The sequence below is a fragment of the Acipenser ruthenus genome, chromosome 2 (genome assembly GCF_902713425.1).
Source record: "Acipenser ruthenus chromosome 2, fAciRut3.2 maternal haplotype, whole genome shotgun sequence".
Classification (NCBI taxonomy): domain Eukaryota; kingdom Metazoa; phylum Chordata; class Actinopteri; order Acipenseriformes; family Acipenseridae; genus Acipenser; species Acipenser ruthenus.
In genome coordinates this window covers 38575004-38595894 of record NC_081190.1, presented here as the reverse complement: position 1 = coordinate 38595894, position 20891 = coordinate 38575004, and the positions used below count along the sequence as shown (strand labels likewise).

Sequence of the window (20891 nt, the reverse complement as noted above, 5' to 3'; positions counted from 1 at the left end):
TATATATATATATATATATATATATATAACAAGACCTGTATTTATTTATATATTTGTTAAAATAGGTTATGCATTTTGTGAATAATTTTAAATTTAAAACTTAAAGGGAAGAGATGTTGCAATAATGGTAATGGAATATTCCAGGATTTTAGACTACACTCACCTCATCTTAGTTTTCAAACATAACTGACTTGTTAGGTCAAAATAAGGATTTTCTTCATTGGGGACTGTCCAGTGCAAGTTTACTAGACAACACACTCGCATTATATGCATACCAAGCATAACAAAACAGGATCCTTTTATACCTTCATCACAGTGCCTTCATTTGCATGCCTTGATTTATATGTAGGCTTGGATGAGCCATGGGAAATCCTCATCAAACCCAGTAAGTGTTCTAGCTGTTGCCAACATTACTGTACAGGGTGATTCATAAACAATGCACCATATATAAAACCATACAGAACATGTTTAAATTGAGCTCCGACATTGGTCTGGCACATGGTACTATTTTGAATCCAGTTACCCAACGGGTATTAGCACATTCTTTCCAATTTTGTCCTGTAATCCAGCAATGTTCCTGACTTTGTGTACCTGTGATGCACATTTTTTATCAATCACCCTGTGTATTCAACAAATGAAAAAAGGAACAAAGATTTTTTTTTTTTTAAACTTAAAAAGAATCACGTAATCATCACACAGTACCCGAATGGATACAAATAAAGCAAAATCAAGACAGTTAAGAGTTTGACAGACAGATGGATGAATGTGCACAACCACCATATTAGAGTCCCCAATTTTCTGAATGACGACCCTCATGTTCTGCGGTATTTTAAGGTGGTTTAAGCACCATCAGGTAATGGAAACCACAGCTTGCTACAAGAAATGCTTTGAACCTAGTGCATTCTGGACCATGTTTAGCATTACATGAAAAGAATATTTTTTGAAAAGAAAACAAAAAAGAAAAAACACATTAAAATAAAGGATTTAATCATATTTCTCAGAACACTAACAAAAGAGACAAGTAATGCAGTGTATAAAAATGAATGTACAGTTTCAGTACTTTCCAAATATTTTTATCCAGAACATGTGTTTTCTTAATATTGCAATTAATATTTTATTAAGTAACACAATAAACAAACATTGAGATATGTTTTACACTTAACCCAAAGCCCTTTCCTTAAGCGTGTTTAGATACTTGGAGCTCAACAAGAGCCCCATTTCACCCCCAAGACATCCGATTCCTGAAAAAAAGACTATATAAAAACATTCCACTAGAAATCAGGCAATTCTTGTTAGAAAGGATTTATTGCAGCCAAACATACTGTAACATCCACATTAACTTAAAAAACAAACATTTTGTTCTCTGGGATTAGATTTTTATTCTCTTAATTCAAATTATTTTTTTTGTACCTGTAATATCTTGGTTCAATAAGCTGTATTCCATTAGTTTGCTGAAGTACGTGCTTAAAGATGTGCTGCCTTGTAGTTTAACAGAAATCCCTGCTATATAAAAACGAAAGAAAAGGAGCGGAGATGTGATAACTTTCTTAAAATGTAAGCATATCCTGTGTTTTGCTAAAATGTAATACTTTATTTTTTTTTACAGCTGCTAACATTCCTGCAGTATAAACATAAAAGGATTCTGTGCTAGTCTACTTTTTGCTCATTGTTTTCTGTTCTTTTCTGATTCCAAGCAGAATTTTTCAAAGGCTTCTTCAATTTCTGGGTCCATTTCATCGTCATCATCATCATCATCCAAGTATCTGAAAGCAAACAAACAGCTGTTACAGCCTACTCATTAAGACCATGATAGTGCAAATACAATTGATTATGGACATTTAAATCTCCACTTTAATAAATAATAAACCTTCATCAAGGCTATTGTGACATACAAGCATATTTCAATCTTAAGAATACTTCCGTTTCGTCAACTATTACAGTGTAAAATTTAGGTTGATTAGGTGCAGCTAACAATCTATATAAAACCAAAGTTTACTTTATAGGCGGTCAAAGGAGAAAGCTGAACAGTGTCTCTGTTCTAGAACATACATTTTTGTGTATTTCAGCTGAATTGCTCTTTGAGCTAGTATGGGATTCAGAATTTGTTTTTTTTTGTGAAAACCATTACAAAACCTGATGTTCGATTTAACAGATTTATTAAAATAAGAAAATCAAATGTCGGAATGATGAATTTGATCTGCGAGCTATGTTATAAAAATATTTCTACTTTTTGATTAAATAAAGTATGAAAAGTGTGAGTAGATCCTATGAAAATGTATTTTATTTTTAAATTATTTTTGTAGACACACTTGTCTTATATAGAAGGCTTTTTCAAACCAACGAATTATAGATTTAATGAAGAATGTAACAATTATTTTTGAAGGGTTACCAAGTGGACTAACTTACCTTGTAATGCACTGTATAAGCTTTTATAAAAATGGTGGTAATGTTTTGAATTTTCACAAATATTTATACTTATTTATTAAATAGGTATTCTTTTGTAATTTAATATTAAATTATTCCTTTATTATTGCTGATCAGTTAGCAACAGGTGCTTTGCTTGGATAGCACTGTAAATTATGTTTCATTTTACTATTTGCCTTTTGGAAATGACGAATCTACTAATCTATTAAAGTTAGATTCATTTGTAATAGGTGTACATCCTCTTAAAAAATGTAATCTGTTTGTACTTCGATAAGTGGAAGCCTATGACTAGTTCTTAGAAGGTTAAGTGCTAATTAACTGTGCTAAGTTATTGTTGATTTGTGACCTCTACTAATATGTGTCTTCAGCTTCTACAAGTTGTGCTCTGACGAAGGTCTTGTGACCAAAATGTTAGTTTCTATTTTCTTTTAAAAGAATTTAAAAAAAAGTGATATTTGGCAAAATACAGTGTGCAGGAGTGTTTTATACTTTTTCAGAATCACACAACACAAATATACAGATTAGTATATTTGTGTTGTGTGATTCTGAAAAAGTATAAAACAGGTGAAATGTATTGTAGCAGATGCCCATGCACGACACTTTGGTCTCCACAAACTAGCATGACTACAATACCTTGTGTGCAGGAATGTCCATACAAAGTTTCATATCAGTTGGACATGATTACAAATTTATTATGCAACTCAACCATAATATACCAACTTTTCAAGTATTGCCAAGGTTTTATAAAAAACACCACTTGTAATTATAATCAAAGCAAGACTTACGCATCACCGCTGTAAGGATGTGTACCATTCTCCTCATAGAAATCTGGAAATAAATCCTCACGATCCAGCATCTCCTGGTATTTTTCAGAATAGTCTGGAAAATTATAATTTTATTAGTGATGTCAAGCTTTTCTTTGGAAGCAGACTGATCACACTGCTCATGTAATACCTGTATGTAATACCATGTTCAAAACATCCATAGGACTTAAAATGGGACAGGCCAGTGCACTAATGTGCATACCTTAGCATGCTAGTTTAGTTCAGCTATAAAGATTATACATGTTGGTGTTGCTGGACTTGAATTTGGATGTATGGAAAACCTGGGGCCATATTACAGAACAATTTCCTAACTTGCTTTCCTATCTTATCTTTCATAGCTAGGATAGGATTTTTCCTAACTTGGTACAGTACATGCCAGCTAAACAGGATGACCACTTTAGTGAGACGATTTAATGGGAACCGATTTTCCTCTATTAAAAATGTGCAAGTCATTTTCAGTTTGTAGGCATGATAAAAATACAAAATGTCGCTTTAGTGGGACGATTGGCGGGCTTTGCCTGTACCTAAAGTTAAACAGCAGTTTTGGCAAAAAAGTGTGGCAAAGAAACACAGGGTTCTAAATTTTACTCAGGAAGAGAATAAGGTTTTGATCGCAGAAAAATCTACAATAAAATCTAGTTAACAACAATAAATAAATAACGGTATTAAAAAAAAAAAAAAAAAAAAAAAAAAACACAACTTATTAAATTTCAGTCAAACACAATTTTATATTAATTAGGAATGCCAACACACAACAATATCTCACAGGCTAAAGTAAAGCTAAAAATAAGAACAGTACCATGATGTTCGTGCCTCTGGTGTGAAAGAAAGTGTGTAATAATTGTGTACATGATTGAGTCCAAACAAGTCATTTTCGAGTTACATTACACATGAGCCGCTGGTTATAGTTCAATGGTCTTGCTTTGTAATACAATAACACAACAGAATCAACACAGGATACTTCATATCTTATTCCTCACTAAACCTTAAAATATCAATCAACATAATCACCAACATGAGCGTGTCTAACTCCAACTCCATGCTGTCCCGTACATAACACGATGAATCACCTTCTCTCACAGGAGATGGGGCTAGATCTAGATGTAGCTTACTGTTAAAAGGTACGCATCCCAAAATATACTAATATACAGCATAGTCTATATGGTTCACTATAGAATATGCTTTATATAATAAGACCTAAATTCCCAGAAATGTGTGCAATACAAAACTTAAAATCTAAAGCAGAACAATAATACATGAGCATCATTTTCTCTTTTTGTTTTTTGCATGGTTTGTTCAGATCTTGCAAACTAACAATTTTAAGCAACAGATAGGAAAGGTTCCACCAAGTCCTTAATGTTAGGAAAGAAACTTAGGAAATGACCAAGTTAGGAATGTTCTGTAATATGCCATCTTAAATTAAGATAGGTAAGTAAGTTAGTAGAGCATTTTCTGTAATATCAACTCTCCTAAACTTGTAATTAGGACATGAAGTATCTGAAGATGTCCCATTGGATGCTTTTGTAATATGGCACCAGGTCCTAAATCAGGGGAAAATGTGTTTTATGAAATCCCAGGGTTGTTTCTTATTAATATATTATACCTGTGGGATACAGGGATTAAATACCCAGCTATAAGATACAGGATAAGATACACAGGTTGTTTTCTGAGTTACATATTTTTTTTATTCAAACATACCTGGATCAGCTGCAGTAAAAGGTACACCGTCTGCTGTGTAAAATGTTGGCTCATTCTGTTTGGGGGAAAAAAAAGAAATTTTATATATATATATATATATATATATATATATATATATATATATATATATATATTCATCCACAACAACAAACTGGAGTATATATTTGCCAGTTTGTTGAGCTTTACCATAAAATAGTTGGGATCATTTTCTGGAGTGGCTTCGCTACAAGCTGCTGCTGCCTGAACTCGCCCCCAGTTACTGGACCTCAGCTCCACCAGCCTCAGTAACATCTGCTTCACATCCCTAAAACAAAACAGAGGTACAATACTGGCAAAAGAGACTAGAAGCTTGCATAAAAGTCAGCAGTGCTGAGCTGGCTAAATCCCCAGGCTAATTTAATACACTTTAACCAACATTATGATTATCATTAATACCTATTACAACCTTCAAATCTTTAAAGTCATCTCAAACCAATTAGATTTTATTTTATGGTGCAAAGTAACATATGATCTGTACTAGCTTTAGTGTTGTTCTGTGATTTTTAGTATTGCTTTGTACTGCCATCTAGTGGCCTGATGCAGTATTTTAAAAGTGCTTCTTAGGGGATGCTACTCTTCTGCCACCTCTGCATTCCTACCATTTGTTAGCAAGTATCCTACCTGCTGCAGGATGCATCAAGCACGATATTTTCAATTCTCTGAATAAGCTCATCCATATCTGATTTTCCTTTTTCTTTCCATGCATCTTCCAAAACAGACCCAGTTAACTGAGGGGAATTCAAAAGAGTACAATCATTAAAAAAACAAGGTTCTCATGCAATCCAAAAACACATTGGATTATTCAAACTTATTTGGAGGGAAAAATTACTACGTTGTAATTAAACAGTAACATTTGTGAAAACCTTTATTCGTTTGCACCTGCTTCAAAATAAGGCCCTTTATTATGCATAGAATAGAAATCGGCAGGCTTTCATTGGGGAAGGTGTCAGACTGAAAGTGACGAAGGTACTTTCAAAGTATGTAGAGTTTAAGGTGGTCTCCAACATATAGTCCTCAATACATTACTGTGACATTGATTCTGATTCCCTTAAGGGAGCTGTGCATATACAGTACTGTGCAAAAGTTTTAGGCAGGTGTGAAAAAATGCTGTAAAGTAAGAATGCTTTCAAAAATAGACATGTTAATAGTTTATATATTTATCAATTAACAAAATGCAAAGTGAGTGAACAGAAGAAAAATCTACATCAAATCAATATTTGGTGTGACCACCCTTTGCCTTCAAAACAGCATCAATTCTTCTAGGTACACTTGCACACAGTTTTTGAAGGAACTCGGCAGGTAGGTTGGCCCAAACATCTTGGAGAACTAACCACAGTTCTTCTGTGGATTTAGGCAGCCTCAGTTGCTTCTCTCTCTTCATGTAATCCCAGACAGACTCGATGATGTTGAGATCAGGGCTCTGTGGGGGCCATACCATCACTTCCAGGACTCCTTGTTCTTCTTTACACTGAAGATAGTTCTTAATGACTTTCGCTGTATGTTTGCAAGGAACCTCCACCATGCTTCACTGTTGCCTGCAGACACTCATTCGTGTACCGCTCTCACCAGCCCTTCGGCGAACAAACTGCCTTCTGCTACAGCCAAATATTTCAAATTTTGACTCATCAGTCCAGAGCACCTGCTGCCATTTTTCTGCACCCCAGTTCCTGTGTTTTCGTGCATAGTTGAGTCGCTTGGCCTTGTTTCCACGTCGGAGGTATGGCTTTTTGGCCGCAAGTCTTCCATGAAGGCCACTTCTGACCAGACTTCTCCGGACAGTAGATGGGTGTACCAGGGTCCCACTGTTTTCTGCCAATTCTGAGCTGATGGCACTGCTGGACATCTTCCGATTGCGAAGGGAAGTAAGCATGATGTGTCTTTCATCTGCTGGAGTAAGTTTCCTTGGCCGACCACTGCGTCTACGGTCCTCAACGTTGCCCGTTTCTTTGTGCTTCTTCAAAAGAGCTTGGACAGCACATCTGGAAACCCCTGTCTGCCTTGAAATTTCTGCCTGGGAGAGACCTTGCTGATGCAGTATAACTACCTTGTGTCTTGTTGCTGTGCTCAGTTTTGCCATGGTGTATGACTTTTGACAGTAAACTGTCTTCAGCAACCTCATCTTGTTAGCTGAGTTTGGCTGTTCCTCACCCAGTTTTATTCCTCCTACACAGCTGTTTCTATTTCAGTTAATGATTGTGTTTCAACCTACATATTGAATTGATGATCATTAGCACCTGTTTGGTATAATTGTTTAATCATACACCCGACTATATGCCTACAAAATCCCTGACTTTGTGCAAGTGTACCTAGAAGAACTGATGCTGTTTTGAAGGCAAAGGGTGGTCACACCAAATATGGATTTGATTTAGATTTTTCTTCTGTTCATTCACTTTGCATTTAGTTAATTGATAAATATAATCTATTAAAATGTATATTTTTGAAAGCATTCTTACTTTACAGCATTTTTTCACACCTGCCTAAAACTTTTGCACAGTACTGTATATTTATCAGCTAGATGAGCCATTCTCAAATTAAAAGGTAAAAATGTAAGTGTTTGAAATGTTTTAATTGTCAAATAAAAAGTACCCATATCCTTGCCTAACATTTAATACAAACATGATAAGCAATACAAATGTCCTCAGTCCAGTGCTATGAAGTTATTACCTTTAGTAGCTTCACTGCACAAATAAGGTTACCATCAACAGGGTTAGAGAAAAGTGCATTCATTAAGTCCCGAAGACCAGTCAGAAGAATTTCAGCTCTGTTCATCTGCCTGTTTGACCCCTTTATCTACAGGTAACAAAACAAGACTTGTGATATCATTTTCTGTTGAACAAAAAAAGGATGATCAATCATTCATATAGCTTTACAAAAGCATTTATTAAAACTAAAAAGGAGTTATTGTGCACAAAAACAAAGCACCATTTAAGGCGTATGTCATCTCAGATCGAATGGTTTGAATATGGATTGTGATATGTATCATTGATGACTAGAGGTCAAAAAAAATGTGGCAGTAAAAAGGTTTTCAATGGACACCAACTGCAATGGATTTATTGAGAACTATAGAATACAGCTTATACATGCATTCTGAAAGAGTTATTTGTATCAATAATATGGTGAGAGGTTTAAAAGAATGTGGCAACCAAATGGTTAATGTTCACTGGACACCACTGGTAACAGAACTTTATCTGAAAGAATAGAATGCAGCTGTGTACCAACTATAAAAACCCTGTGTCAAAGCATGTGGTCTGTATCATTGACCCTGAAGTTAAGCACTGTAGCTGTGTTCATTTTTAACTCTGGTAACTCTGGAACTTAAGTTTGAATATAAAAGAATACATCGGTTTACCAAACATTAAGACAGTAGCTCAGAGTGTACAGTCTCTATGCAGCTGTAACTTCAAAAGGTCACATGACCGCAACACACATATTACACCAGCAGTGAATGATATTAAATCACTAAAATATGAAGCCACCACCTCAAATAGTTTGGTCTTTGACACTGTGGGGACAGCTTAGCAAAAAATGAAAACAAAGGGATTATTTTTTATTATTATAAAATTGGAATCAGTCAAAATAAGCATGTGACTCAAATAAAAACACAGCAATTGGATTTTGATTACCCTTAAAGAGAACTTCCCATCTCTTCCCATCTCTCCCCAACTCCCGCTCAGTTACGTTTAAAATACAAGCAATCATTTGCTATAAAACACCATGAGCACACTCTTACCTCCAAGTTCAGGTACAGTTCCCCCAAGAACAGCACAAAAGAATGAAAACGTTTCCGAGTGGCTTCATCCTCCTTCACTGCCTGTTCTCTCTTGTCAAACTCTGTCTGACATCTATACAAAATTACAACTTCATACGTTTTAAAAAGGGACTAAATTACTAATTGTGCTTCAAAAGAGAACCATTACAATTGAACCACTCAAGGCATATGTAAAGCACATTTTCCACAAACAACCATCAATAGAGGATCTAGATCTTAGGAGATAAACAGCATGTCAAACATTAACACATTCTAAGCAACAATAAATGGCTCATTTGAAGACATTAATGGTCATAAGCTAAAACAATGCAAGTTCTTAGCCTCATTTAAGTGACTATGATGAGTGCGTTTGGCGTCATGAAGCACTATTCGTTAGGGAACAGCAGCAGTTAATGTGAACACACATACTAACCTCAGAAGCAGCAGCTTTCTAAAATTGCCACTTGGGGGACTCATAGTTAAGTGATGAGACAAGTAATTGCACAGTCGTGCTCCTGTGTATGAGAAGTTCGGGACCAATGTGGACTGAAGACAAAAGAGGAAAGGGTTACTTCACCTTAGAAAACAAGAAGTGAAAGTGTGTGGATATCTTCAGAGTATGGTTAAAATAACTTGCATCTTTCTTCCCAATCAATTACATATATTTTTAATTTTTGTAAAGCAATCAAAAATGTCAACTGAAAAATCAACCAGGAATGTCTACTTAAATGAATAGCTATGGGATGCCACCAATGACCGATTTAGATTATGACTTCAGAAATATTTTTGAGTTTGTGTTTGTCAAATATTATTTTGGAGGGTGGGTGGATATATCAGAATTAGCTTTTTCAGTTTGAGGTTATTTTTCAAAAAGAAGAATACAATCTTGGTGTGCATTTATCTAACTACAGACAGGCACTCTTGTTTTGCAGATTTGTGTTTTGCATACAAGGATCATATATCTTAAGACTTACAGGCAAGCACATCCAATCTGAACACCCATTGTGAACCGGAAACAAATACACACACTGTCTAGTTGCCAAATTCCTGTTTCCAGTGTGCTCTGGTGGGCAAGTCCACTGGGATCCTTACATTGTTGGTTAACTCGTTTCTCTACCTCTTAACGGTAACACTGTATAACTCCAAGCTCTGTCATTGAAGGTCTATGTTTTCAGTTTGGCCATGGATCATGGGTGAAGGGTCAATGTCATGATCAGGTACTGAAACAGTTCTCAATATACATTTACTGTGTCATGCAAAACTTGCCTTTACTATACGGTCATTAAACACTAGGGAAAAGCTGCTCAATAGAAACACACCTGTTGATAGATTAGTTCTACAAGTTCGTGAAGCATCTCGTCTGTAGTGACCCACCCATTCAGCATCGCAGTGATGTGCTCAATGTCAGTCTCAAAAGCTCCCGGGGAATCATTCAAGTGGCTTAGGAAATCTTGCACAAATTCCGAAAGAGTGGGCTCAGATTGTATGGAAAAGCTATCGCTTCCATCTTCAAAAGATGTATCCTGAAAAGAAATGGCACATAATATCTCCACTGACACAATTATGTTTTCTGTTTGTATTTCAGTAGTTTTAGAGAGGTTTGGCAGTCCAAGACTTACAATAATTACATTGGTTGATTGTTCCTTACTGGCAGAAATACAATTCACATGCAACTTCAGCTGTGGTTCTCTTCATTTTTTGTTTAGGTAAATGGATTTGGGTCTACTACTCATTGGATTATTTCTGGTCCCTCAAGGTTCAATCCTAGGGCTAACTTTATTGTAGGGCTGCAACGAAGGGTACATTTTAACCTTCGAAGGTTCGGAACACATTACCGAAGAAAGGTTTGAACCTTCAATGGTACTAATTTGCATAATTTATTGGTTACGTCACCATAACTACTTGTTTATATTTGATTGAAAAAACTATTTTACAGGTAATCCATTTAAATGGAATAAGACATTCACATGTAGTTTAGAAATAAGATATATAGAACAGTAATCATGTTTTTTTAATTAAAATATACATTTATTTACACGTGATTGATGCGCCTTGCGATATATTCAGTAAGCTTGTATTGCAGCAGCACAAACTGCAGTGGACTTAGGCCACTGGATAACACATGTGTCTGAATATCACACAGTGTTATTCTAGCTATAAATAGGCTGAAACTTTAGGACATGTCATATGATTTAATAAGCCTGTCGATCGCCTGCAAACATCGGTATTTTTCACTTTACCATAAAGAGAAACAGACTTTGACATTAAAACAAAATATTGTACAAAATATATTATAATCACTGTATGACCTAAGAAAATCTACGTACTGCAGTGACTCTAGCCAAGGATGAAAAACAAACTAAGTACACTGGATAAAACTGCCCTACAGCACAGGATACCAATGAGAACAGTATTAAACGGTTAAACACACAAGAATGAAACTTATCTCCAGCAAATTGTTATCTTTAACTCTCTGCTCCACCTCTATTAAAATATTTATTGCTGGTTAGGTTATAGATCATACATTGCAGTTTGGTACTTACTGTGTATGAGCTGTAATTTGCTGGGTAGAACTCTGGTGCTGTTGCTGACAGTCTTGAATCTGCAAGAAGGACGTCTGCCACTTGGGGGTTGACTCTTGGTGCGCTGTTATTGTTGTGTGCTGAGTGCTTCTCATGTGCTCCAGGGGGGGTTCTGGCTGCTCTTCTACTGTCTGAAACTGTACATTACAAAAGCATGTGAAAAGAAACTATTTCACAGTAAACCTCAACATTTATATATTGCCGTTTCTATAATAAAATATAGAAATATTTTTTGTCATGTGTTATATGCAGTACATGTCTCAGGAGGCAGTGTGGTCCAGTGGTTAAAGTCCAGGGCTTGTAGCCAGAAGGTCATCGATTCAAATCCCACCTCTGCCACTGACTGACTCACTGTGTGACCATGAGCAAGTCACTTAACCTCCTTGTGCTCCATCCTGCGGATGAGATGTTAAATCAGTGCCCTATTGTAAGTGACTCTGCATATAATGCACAGTTCACAGCCTTCCTCTGTAAAGTGCTCTGTGATGGTGGGCCACTACGAAACACGCAATATAAAAATAAAGATGTTATTTTGTTCGCCTATAATTTCCAAAACGTCCAGCCATATTGTTTAACTTCTGACGATTCTGTTTACCATCTGACCTGTATTGTTCATTTATGCAGAAGATGGTTTTAGAGCATGTCTCAGGTACATAACCATTCAGTAAGTTGCTACTGTGCAAAAGTGACATTTCCCCCCTAGAGAAACTTACTGAATAGAAGACTTCTATAAACTACAAGGGAAAGGTATCGTGACCATTCCATGTCAAAGCAAGCAGTGCTGAAACATCTTCAGCTTCCTCATCTTCGATTTCTTTCCGACACTGAAGAATGAACCTCTACGCATCCTGTTACTGGTCATGGTTTTAAGAAATTGCTCGAAAGCGTCACCTTTTTCAGTCACCAGTGAATTGTATACTGAGCATCAAAAGAAAATGATCACATTTATTTTCGGAAAAAAAATAAAGTATATAAACTATGGACATTGACGAAACTTTTTGGTTTCTTTTTAACCACTCGATCACTCATCCTAGACCATGACACGCTTCAGTGACTGACTGAAGCATATGCACTTAATCACCTAATTAGTGAGACAGTTGATTGGATGTTGATCGGAGTGATTTCAGCTGTTGAATTGCAAGCTTGAATAAAAGCAATAAAGAAAATCACAGAAAAAAAAACAATATGCTACTTCTGTCAAGAGAGCAGCACCTTCGTGCAATCGGCATGTTGGAGGCTGGACTAGGGCAGAGTACTGTGACTCGCCGTCTTGGGTGCTCACAGACAGCAATCTCAAACCTGGTGAGACAGTGTAACCAGACACACTCTGTCAATGACAGGCCATGAACTGGCCAAGATCGACAGATCATTATGCAGCATCTTCGTGATCGTTTTCGCACTGCTAGTCGAACAGCATCTGATACTGCAGGTCGTAACAATCCACGCATCAGCAGTTCAACTGTAAGAAGGCGGTTACACAGTCATCATCTACAGGCCAGACGACCACACAGGGGTCCGGTGCTCAGCAATGTGCACCATCGCAACAGGATGAGGTGGTGCCAACAACACCTTAGGTGGACTCGCCTTCAGTGGAGCCAGGTCCTCTTCAGTGACGAATCGAGATTCTGTATAGACTGCCCTGATGGATGTCAGCGAGTATGGTGTAGACGTGGTGAACAATACGCTAATTGTTGTGTACGAGAGACCAATCGGTGGGGAGGTCCAAGTGTGATGGTCTGGGCAGGAGTGTCGAGTCGCTACAGAACTCCGCTGGTAGTGACTGATGGCAACATGAGTGCACAGCGATATGTTGACCAAGTCCTAAGGCCTCACCTGGTGCCCTTCTTGCAAGCCCATCCTAATGTGACAACAGTCCAGCAAGACAACACATATTCCTCGTGTCACGACAGCTTTTTTGCAGAATGCGAACGTGAGAGGATGCCTTACTCCCCAGACCTAAGCCCAATTGAACATCTGTGGGATGAACTTGGAGGACATGTGGCTTCTAGGGCTCGGAGACCACTGAACAGGCAGATGCTTATCCAGGCACTACAAGAGGAATGGGCCAGGATTCCACAAGACAGCATCCGAAACCTGGTGCAATGCATGCGTAGACGTACTGCTTGTATTGCTTGCAATGGTGGCCACACACGCTACTACCCTGTGACTTACACAGTATCCCCCGTCACCCCCATAACTTCAGACAGTAAAATGTGAATTGTTGGTCAGCACAATAAAAAGTCACTGCACCTGCACTGAGACAGTTTGTCATTTTTCGATCACATCTAGTGCATTTTATCCAAATGTGTGATACGTTTCTTTTGATACTCAAATATAAGTGATACGTTTCTTTTGATGCTCAGTATATGTTTGTGTAACTTACTGTAGCTTTGTATGAACAACCACCCTACTTTAATACAAATATCACATGAAAATAAACATCCATGAAGATGGCTGAGCAGAGGATACCTTGCATCTATAATCGATAGGCCATGTCTCTGAAAGTATTCAAGATAGCCACCTGCCGTTTTGCATTTCCATCAAAAACAATACTTAATAAAATATAAGATAGTCAAGTTAGAATTTCTTGTTGATTTGATACGGAATTACCCTTCTGTATGCACAGTTCTTACATCCGCCTTAGAGATATCCCCAAAATCAGACATACACGCTGGTAAGGAAACGGATGCAAAAATTCAAACTGATGCCTTTGAGAAAGCAGATTTTTTTGTAATAAAACTTGAGGAAGGGCTCATCTTAACAATAATATGAGTAGTGGCATGTGTTAAATTTAGGGCTGTGGGCACAATTTAGACAGAAGGGAAGACTGACAAATACACTAGGGGAAAATAAACTGGGGGTAAGTGAAGGAAACAGAACAGGACAAGCATAGCCTTTGACCTTTGTAACAGACCTGTGTTCTTTTCATAGTAGACCTCTAAGGAAACAGCAGCAACCCCAGTTTAATATTTGATTGAGTTTTACGCACCGGTTTTGCGGAGAACATATAAAAAAAGAGCCATATTATATAGCCTTAACACCCAACCTCTTATTGCACAATACCACTCTTATCCACCCAACACTGGAAACTACACGTTTACATTTTCTTCTTATCAGCACCTACTTTTGCTTCAAATCAGAGGGAAACTAAATCCTAATTTTGTAGACAATCTGAAGAAACAAAAATAAAATGGACGGAACTGCTGCCACACTGTAAAACAACCTGTGTTAGTTTGCACACCGGGTTACATGACGGCCCATTCCATGTCAACACTGCCGATGAAAGTTGCGGGAAAACGGGTTTTATAAAGCAAGGGAACCTCACATAGGTAAACGAGAGATTAAATAGGTGCAGCTGCAGGCCAAGGCAATGTGTACATGTCCCCTCTCAGTACACGCAACATAAATTAATAACCATATAGTTTACATAAAGCTATACCCATTCTAATGCACAGAACGTTCACACAAACACTTAATAAAACAAAAGCAAGCGCTGGACACTGCAGGGCCCACACAGCAATAAGTGTTATGGTGGTATAGGATCACCAGTCTCCTCCTAGACACCACTGAATGAAGATCGATTTGCACCACGACAGGTATTTTCCAAATAACGTGCGAGGTCTATTGAGGTGCTGAATTTTTTCAGCATCAGGCGGGGTTAATTCATAATAGGATGATATTCTCAGGATTTGGTCTTGTAACTACTGTCACACGATTTAATATAAAATACTTCCTCGTGGGCAAAGACTACTTTTGCTAAAAAAAAAAAAAAAAAAAAAGTTGTTAATAAAATGTATTACAATTGTATTCAGTGTTATGACAAATTACCACAGGTCTGCACACCCCCACTCGAGCAGGTCAGCAATTAAATTATTTACCGTAATTTTACAATTACTCTGTCATCTACTTAACTCAAACTAAGTACATGTTACGCGCTCTACACATACACTGTACCTTAATAAAATAAATTACGTTCAAACGTTATTTTCTGAACACCATGTGCAGCATCTTTGCAATTAATTATATTATCATTTGGGAAACACTTCAGAAGCATCATGTCTTGGTTACCTGCACTTGCATTGTTTTCTACCACTGGAGGAGGGGACGTTCTCGGCTGTCTGAGTGGCTCCTGTTGGAAAAAACACTGTTTGGGTTGCGCATCTCCACTCGCTCCCCCGGCCCCAGACACAAGGATCCGGCCGATCGCCTGCTCTCCCAATCCGGGGCTGTTAGGCTTTGCCCGGTTCCGTCCAGCCCCGGGAGCACGATCGAAGTTCTCCGTCATTCCCGCAAGTGAAAGAGGCCTTTGTGGCGCTTCACAGCAGCCGCATTCGGACAGACAGTTCGTCGTAATAAACAGAATCGACGTGGGTGAAATTATTATCACGTATATTGGCCTGGGTACGTTATTATTGTTATTGTATGTTACTTGGAAATCGAAACTAAACAAACGCTACCGTTCCGGAGTGAGACTTCCTGCTGCAATACAGCAGCAGCAAAAATGACTGCGACTACTAGAGGCGTGGAGTCCGAAAACAAACAGTTCCGAGGTACAGACGGTACTTATCTTTCGGAGACTGAATGCTGTGTTAGATTCCTTTGTAAATTCAGCGTCATCAGCTATAGATACGTGCATTTATCAATTATGTGAAGCTTTAAACGACGGGTGATCTTATCTTCCAACACCAATACAGGCGGCATGCTACAGTGGTCCTGAAGGGCAAAACACAAGCAAATAACATGTTCGCAACATGCAAGCAAATTCAGGAAATGGAACACTTGACTTAAGTGAGCCGGTGCTAAAGTGGACGGACACTGATCACATATCAGCAAATGGAGGAAAAATCACTCCTTGGTATTGGAGTGATTGTTCCTCCATTGCCTTTGTTTTGCACAGTCCTTGGTATGTGTTTTTTAATTTTACGAACAGAACATTTGAATATAGGATTTTAAGCACAGCTGGAGAATTGTGTTGAGAGTGTAAAACTGTTTAGTCTAAAAATATTTAGATTTACTATTTGTATTAAATTTTGGCTATTTATTAATCCCTCCCTCCACTATAGCACCTGCCCACTTAAGTGTTCCATTTCTGTTTTCAAAGTTGTTATTTGCCTGTGTTGTGCACTTTGTTTAGGGCTATCTTTGTTTGTATGACGCTAAATTTTTACTGTCTTGTGTTTTTGCACCGCAGCCTCGCGCCTCACATTTCGTGCTAATCATTTTTATACCACTTTGCTCAAGATTGAGCCCACAACCCTCCAGTCAGGAGTCCAGAGCCCTAACCACTACTTCACACTGCTGCCCTCTGTGCATTTGTAGTGCTCAAACGTTTTTGTTTAATAGTGTACTGTTTACCTGCACATTTAATAATACAGTTGTACCATACTAATTTATAGAAAGTTATTTTTATTTTCATAGTTTAAGTCAAAAAATATTTTAAAATTGCTTTACTAAATTATGATCTTGTGTATTCCCATCCAGTGGAAAGAGTGTGCAATGCAAGAGAACAAGGACATTCATAATCGGAAGAAGGATGCAAGATTAAACGCACCTTATAAAAGGTATGTGGTCACTTTGTAACATAAAAAATGAATCAAGAAAACTGCCATATCTTTTTGAGCCCTGGGACGAACTGGCAAGTGTGAAAATGCCCTATAGTAAACATGTAGTTTACTGGAGTTTACAGACCTTCAGACCTTAAATTTCATGCAGTGTTTCACGTGTTTAAACCAGTATTATAAGAAAAATACTGTATTTCAGTGTTTGTAGATCATGTCTTAATTAGATCACAATGAGCATTATCATTTTGAAATATTTTTTTGTTTTCTAATTTTCTTATATAAATAATTGGGACTCCAAAAATGACATGGCTTGTCAACTGCCCACATATATATTATTCGTTCACATGTGTTGCTTCTTGCAAGATTATATTATAATATTATATCAATGTTTGTTTTGCACAGATTTCTGGATCCAGATTTTCAGGAATGTTCACTCCCAAAGACTAGTAGGTGGAGGATAAAACTGTCTCATCATGATCACTGCGAAATTAATATTAATTCCGATAATCGTGGTACAGACACAGATGAAAACATAAGTATGGATGATAATGGCCAAGGTGAAATCCAGTATAATGATAAGGAACATAGATTTTGCAGTGACAATGAAAGTAATCATGATGAGCTTTTTATTAGAATCAATGAAGACAGCCATGACAGTGATGAAGAGGACATATTAAACAATGTATACTACACTGGTGGACAAGAGAGTGGTTTAGGACAGAGTTTTAATAACTGCAGTAATGACAGTGAGCAAGGAAGTAGTTGGAACTTTGAGGATAATTTGGGGGATGAAAATGATTTTGAAGGTGCTTCAGGTATTGAGTTTATGAAGCAAGTTCTTTTTTCTGGGTCTGAATTAACAGTTGCACAGTCAGCAGTGCTTATTCTTTCATATGCACTCAGGTACAGTTTACCTGCCTCTGCATTGGAGGACCTGTTAAGATTAATTAGTCTACATCTGCCAAACAACAACCTCATACCACAATCATTGTTCATGTTCAAAAAGATGTTTAAAAATCCTTCAGACGCCCTAAATATACATTTTTATTGTAAAACGTGCAAGGCTTACGTGCCTTCTGAAAGCGCTCAGTGCTGTGAATGTAATGAGGAGTGGAATAGAGAAGGTAGCATGAGAGAGGGTCATTTCTTTGTAAGTTTATCACTCAAAGAGCAGATTGCTAATATATTAGAAAAAGAAGAATGTGTAAAATCTGATGGAGGTGAAAGAAATGCTGCTAAGGGTGACACTTATAATGGAGCATATTATAAATCAATCCCCCAGTTCACAGAGAGTGACATTTCCTTACTATGGAACTGTGATGGGGTACCTGCATTTAAGTCATCTGCATATTCTTTGTGGCCAATTCGGTGTGTGATTAATGAATTACCACCAACTATTCGTTTCAAGGTTTGGAAAAGAGAAGACTGAAATGTCAACATTTTTAAAACAGTTTGTTGATGATACTGAACAGATAAATACAGAAGGTGTCAAATGGGTGCATCCACAAACTAAGAGCACATGTGTTTCAAAAGCATTGGCAATGTCAACATCTAAAATTAGCAAATTTGTGAAAGACATTCCTGTAATGTACGGCATGTCAATCATGTCATACAATGTACATCATCTTAAACATCTGTGCAATGCTGTTAAGGTGCACGGCCCCCTTTGGTGTACTTCTGCCTTTCCTTTTGAAGGGCACAATCAGAAACTTAAAAAGTTGTTCCATGGAACAAATTATATTCCTACACAGATTGCACATCAGTTTGTAACTTTGAAATCTGTGCTTCAATTTTTGACAAAATCTAAAACGGAGAATGACATTTCCCATGTAGTTGAAAGGTTTGTCAATGAATGGGTGCATGGATATCCTTTAATTACAAATGCAAAAGTCTTGGAAAAAAACCTTGTGCTACTTGGCAGTCCCACCCTAAGAACTCTGAACGCATCACAGAAACTAACTTTGCTACCATTATGTAGTGCAGCTGCCAATGACAGTGTTGCTGGAGCAGAGTTCTTTGACAGAGCTATAATAAAAGGAAAGGACACAAACACAATAGCTATACAGTTGAACTGAAAAATGGGAATATTGGTCTGATAAAGTATATAGTGCATGTACCATACTACCAGGCAAATCTGTCTTTTATCTTGGTACAGTTGTATGAAACTGAGATTGCACTTTTTTGGAGTGATGCTGGCACAGGAAGAGCAGCAGCATCTCATATCAAATTAGCTGTACTGAAAGAGACAATAATTGCTGTAAAGCCATGTGATATTGTAAGGAAAGTTGTCAATATTGGAAAAATCGATAGAAGTAACAAATGCTATGTCTCATTGCAACCCAATAGTATTGAGCTTGATTAACCCTTTGCAGTACATTGAGTACTTTACTGTACTCTACTCACCTACTACTGAATTCCATTTAAATAATCCTATTGATATAAAGATCTTAAAGTAACCTATAACAAATCAAATAGAAACTAAAAGAATCAAATAGGATTATTGATATCCTATTGGATTGTACTGGAAAAAAATTAAATCCTGTAGGAACCTTATAGGAAATCCAATAGAAACTAAAATAATCCAATAGGATTATAGAAATCCTATTGGATTGTACTGGAAAAAAAATGAAATCCTATAGGATCTTTTGACTAGGGCAGGCACATTATTATTATTATTACACCATGTAACAATTTTTTTTTTTTTTTTTTGGTTCCTGGGTAGTAAGTGTTATTTCCTAATTGCTTATGCATCAAAAGTATAGAAAATGGCTATTATTCCCCACAAACTTTGCTTTTGTGACCAGGACAGTGATATTTTGAAATTTACCTATTTCCAATGAGAAAACGGGCGAATTGTGTCTTTTCGTTCACATAAAGTCAGAAAAAAACAACATATGAATCCAAATTAACATGTATTTATACTAAAGTAATACAAAAATGACTACAAAAGATTTAGAAGTGAGTAGTTTTTCGAGATTTGCGATTATACTGTAAATCACTTTCACGAATCAGCCCCCAAAAACTGAGTCCCGTCCGCCCAACTCGAGAGGCAAACCTTTTTAATGTCTTCATTCGCCATCTCGACAGCAAAGCTTTGTATAGCGTAAGCTCTATTGAAAGAAATGTCTCGAAACCCCTCTGCTGTTTGGGATTTAAATGCCCAGAGGACCAACACGAATGCAAACTGTGCAAGCGACTGTTGATGTATCATCGAGGCACACTTGACAAGTGTAAGTTCATATTATTATTATTATTATTATTATTATTATTATTATTATTATTATTATTATTATTGTTATTGTTATTGTAGTAAAATGTGACTGTGACTGTTAAATTAAGTTTAACTTAAGTCTGCTGCAGTTCGTGCTGCTGCAATGCAAGCTTACTGTACGCAAGCAGCATCAATTACGTGTAAATAAACAATGTGTATTTGTATTTTAATTATAAAAACATACTGTTCTATATAGTGCATTTTTAAACTACACGTGAACGTTTTATTCCACGTATGTAGATTACATGTAAAATAATAGGATTTTTAATTCAATACAAGTAGCTATGGTGACGACACCAAATTTAGTACCATCGAAGGTTCGAACCTTCCTTCGGTAATGTGTTCCGAACCTTCGAAGGTCAAAATGTACCCTTCGTTGCAGCCGTAGTAGATGCTCGAGATCATGCAGCAGAATTTTAGATACCCAACAGAGGCAAGTTGTTTGACATGGTTATTCAACTTCTTTTTAATTGCTACTATTCAACACACAGTATGTTATTACCAATTTACTTAATAAGCATATTATATACTGTATTTGTTTATATTATAACCCAACCCATTGACAAACTGATACCAATTTTTTATACTTTCCTGCACATTTCATACCATTAGACATACCAATACTGCTAAATGTTTAAGATGAACAAAGGAGTCATGCACCGAAAAAACTACAAAATCATATACGTGTATAAATACTTATTTATTTATTTATTTATTTTTTGCAACTACAGCATAAAGAGCGGT

The 20891-nt window shown here is 36.9% G+C and overlaps 2 protein-coding genes across 3 annotated transcripts; one reads left to right on the top strand and one right to left on the bottom strand.

The window, feature by feature from the left end:
- Nucleotides 1-970: 970 nt before the first annotated feature.
- On the bottom strand, nucleotides 971-15831 carry LOC117409675 (polyadenylate-binding protein-interacting protein 1-like). Its single transcript, XM_034015995.3, has 11 exons — nucleotides 15384-15831; nucleotides 11277-11452; nucleotides 10053-10256; nucleotides 9167-9279; nucleotides 8716-8827; nucleotides 7650-7775; nucleotides 5607-5713; nucleotides 5133-5250; nucleotides 4947-5001; nucleotides 3210-3303; nucleotides 971-1763 (listed from the first exon to the last, which is right to left on the bottom strand). The coding sequence occupies exons 1-11, from the start codon at nucleotides 15598-15600 to the stop codon at nucleotides 1664-1666; spliced, it is 1422 nt and encodes a 473-aa protein (XP_033871886.1). The 5' UTR covers nucleotides 15601-15831; the 3' UTR covers nucleotides 971-1663.
- On the top strand, nucleotides 14850-19997 carry LOC131699232 (uncharacterized). 2 transcript variants are annotated; one of them, XM_058995658.1, is made up of 3 exons: nucleotides 14850-14911; nucleotides 16797-16876; nucleotides 17279-19997. In XM_058995658.1, exons 2-3 carry the CDS (start codon nucleotides 16812-16814, stop codon nucleotides 18303-18305), a joined length of 1092 nt encoding a protein of 363 aa, XP_058851641.1. In that variant the 5' UTR covers nucleotides 14850-14911; nucleotides 16797-16811; the 3' UTR covers nucleotides 18306-19997. The 2 variants fall into 2 exon arrangements, with proteins under 2 accessions (XP_058851641.1, XP_058851640.1); XM_058995657.1 differs by lacking the exon at nucleotides 14850-14911 and adding an exon at nucleotides 16100-16218.
- Nucleotides 19998-20891: the final 894 nt, after the last annotated feature.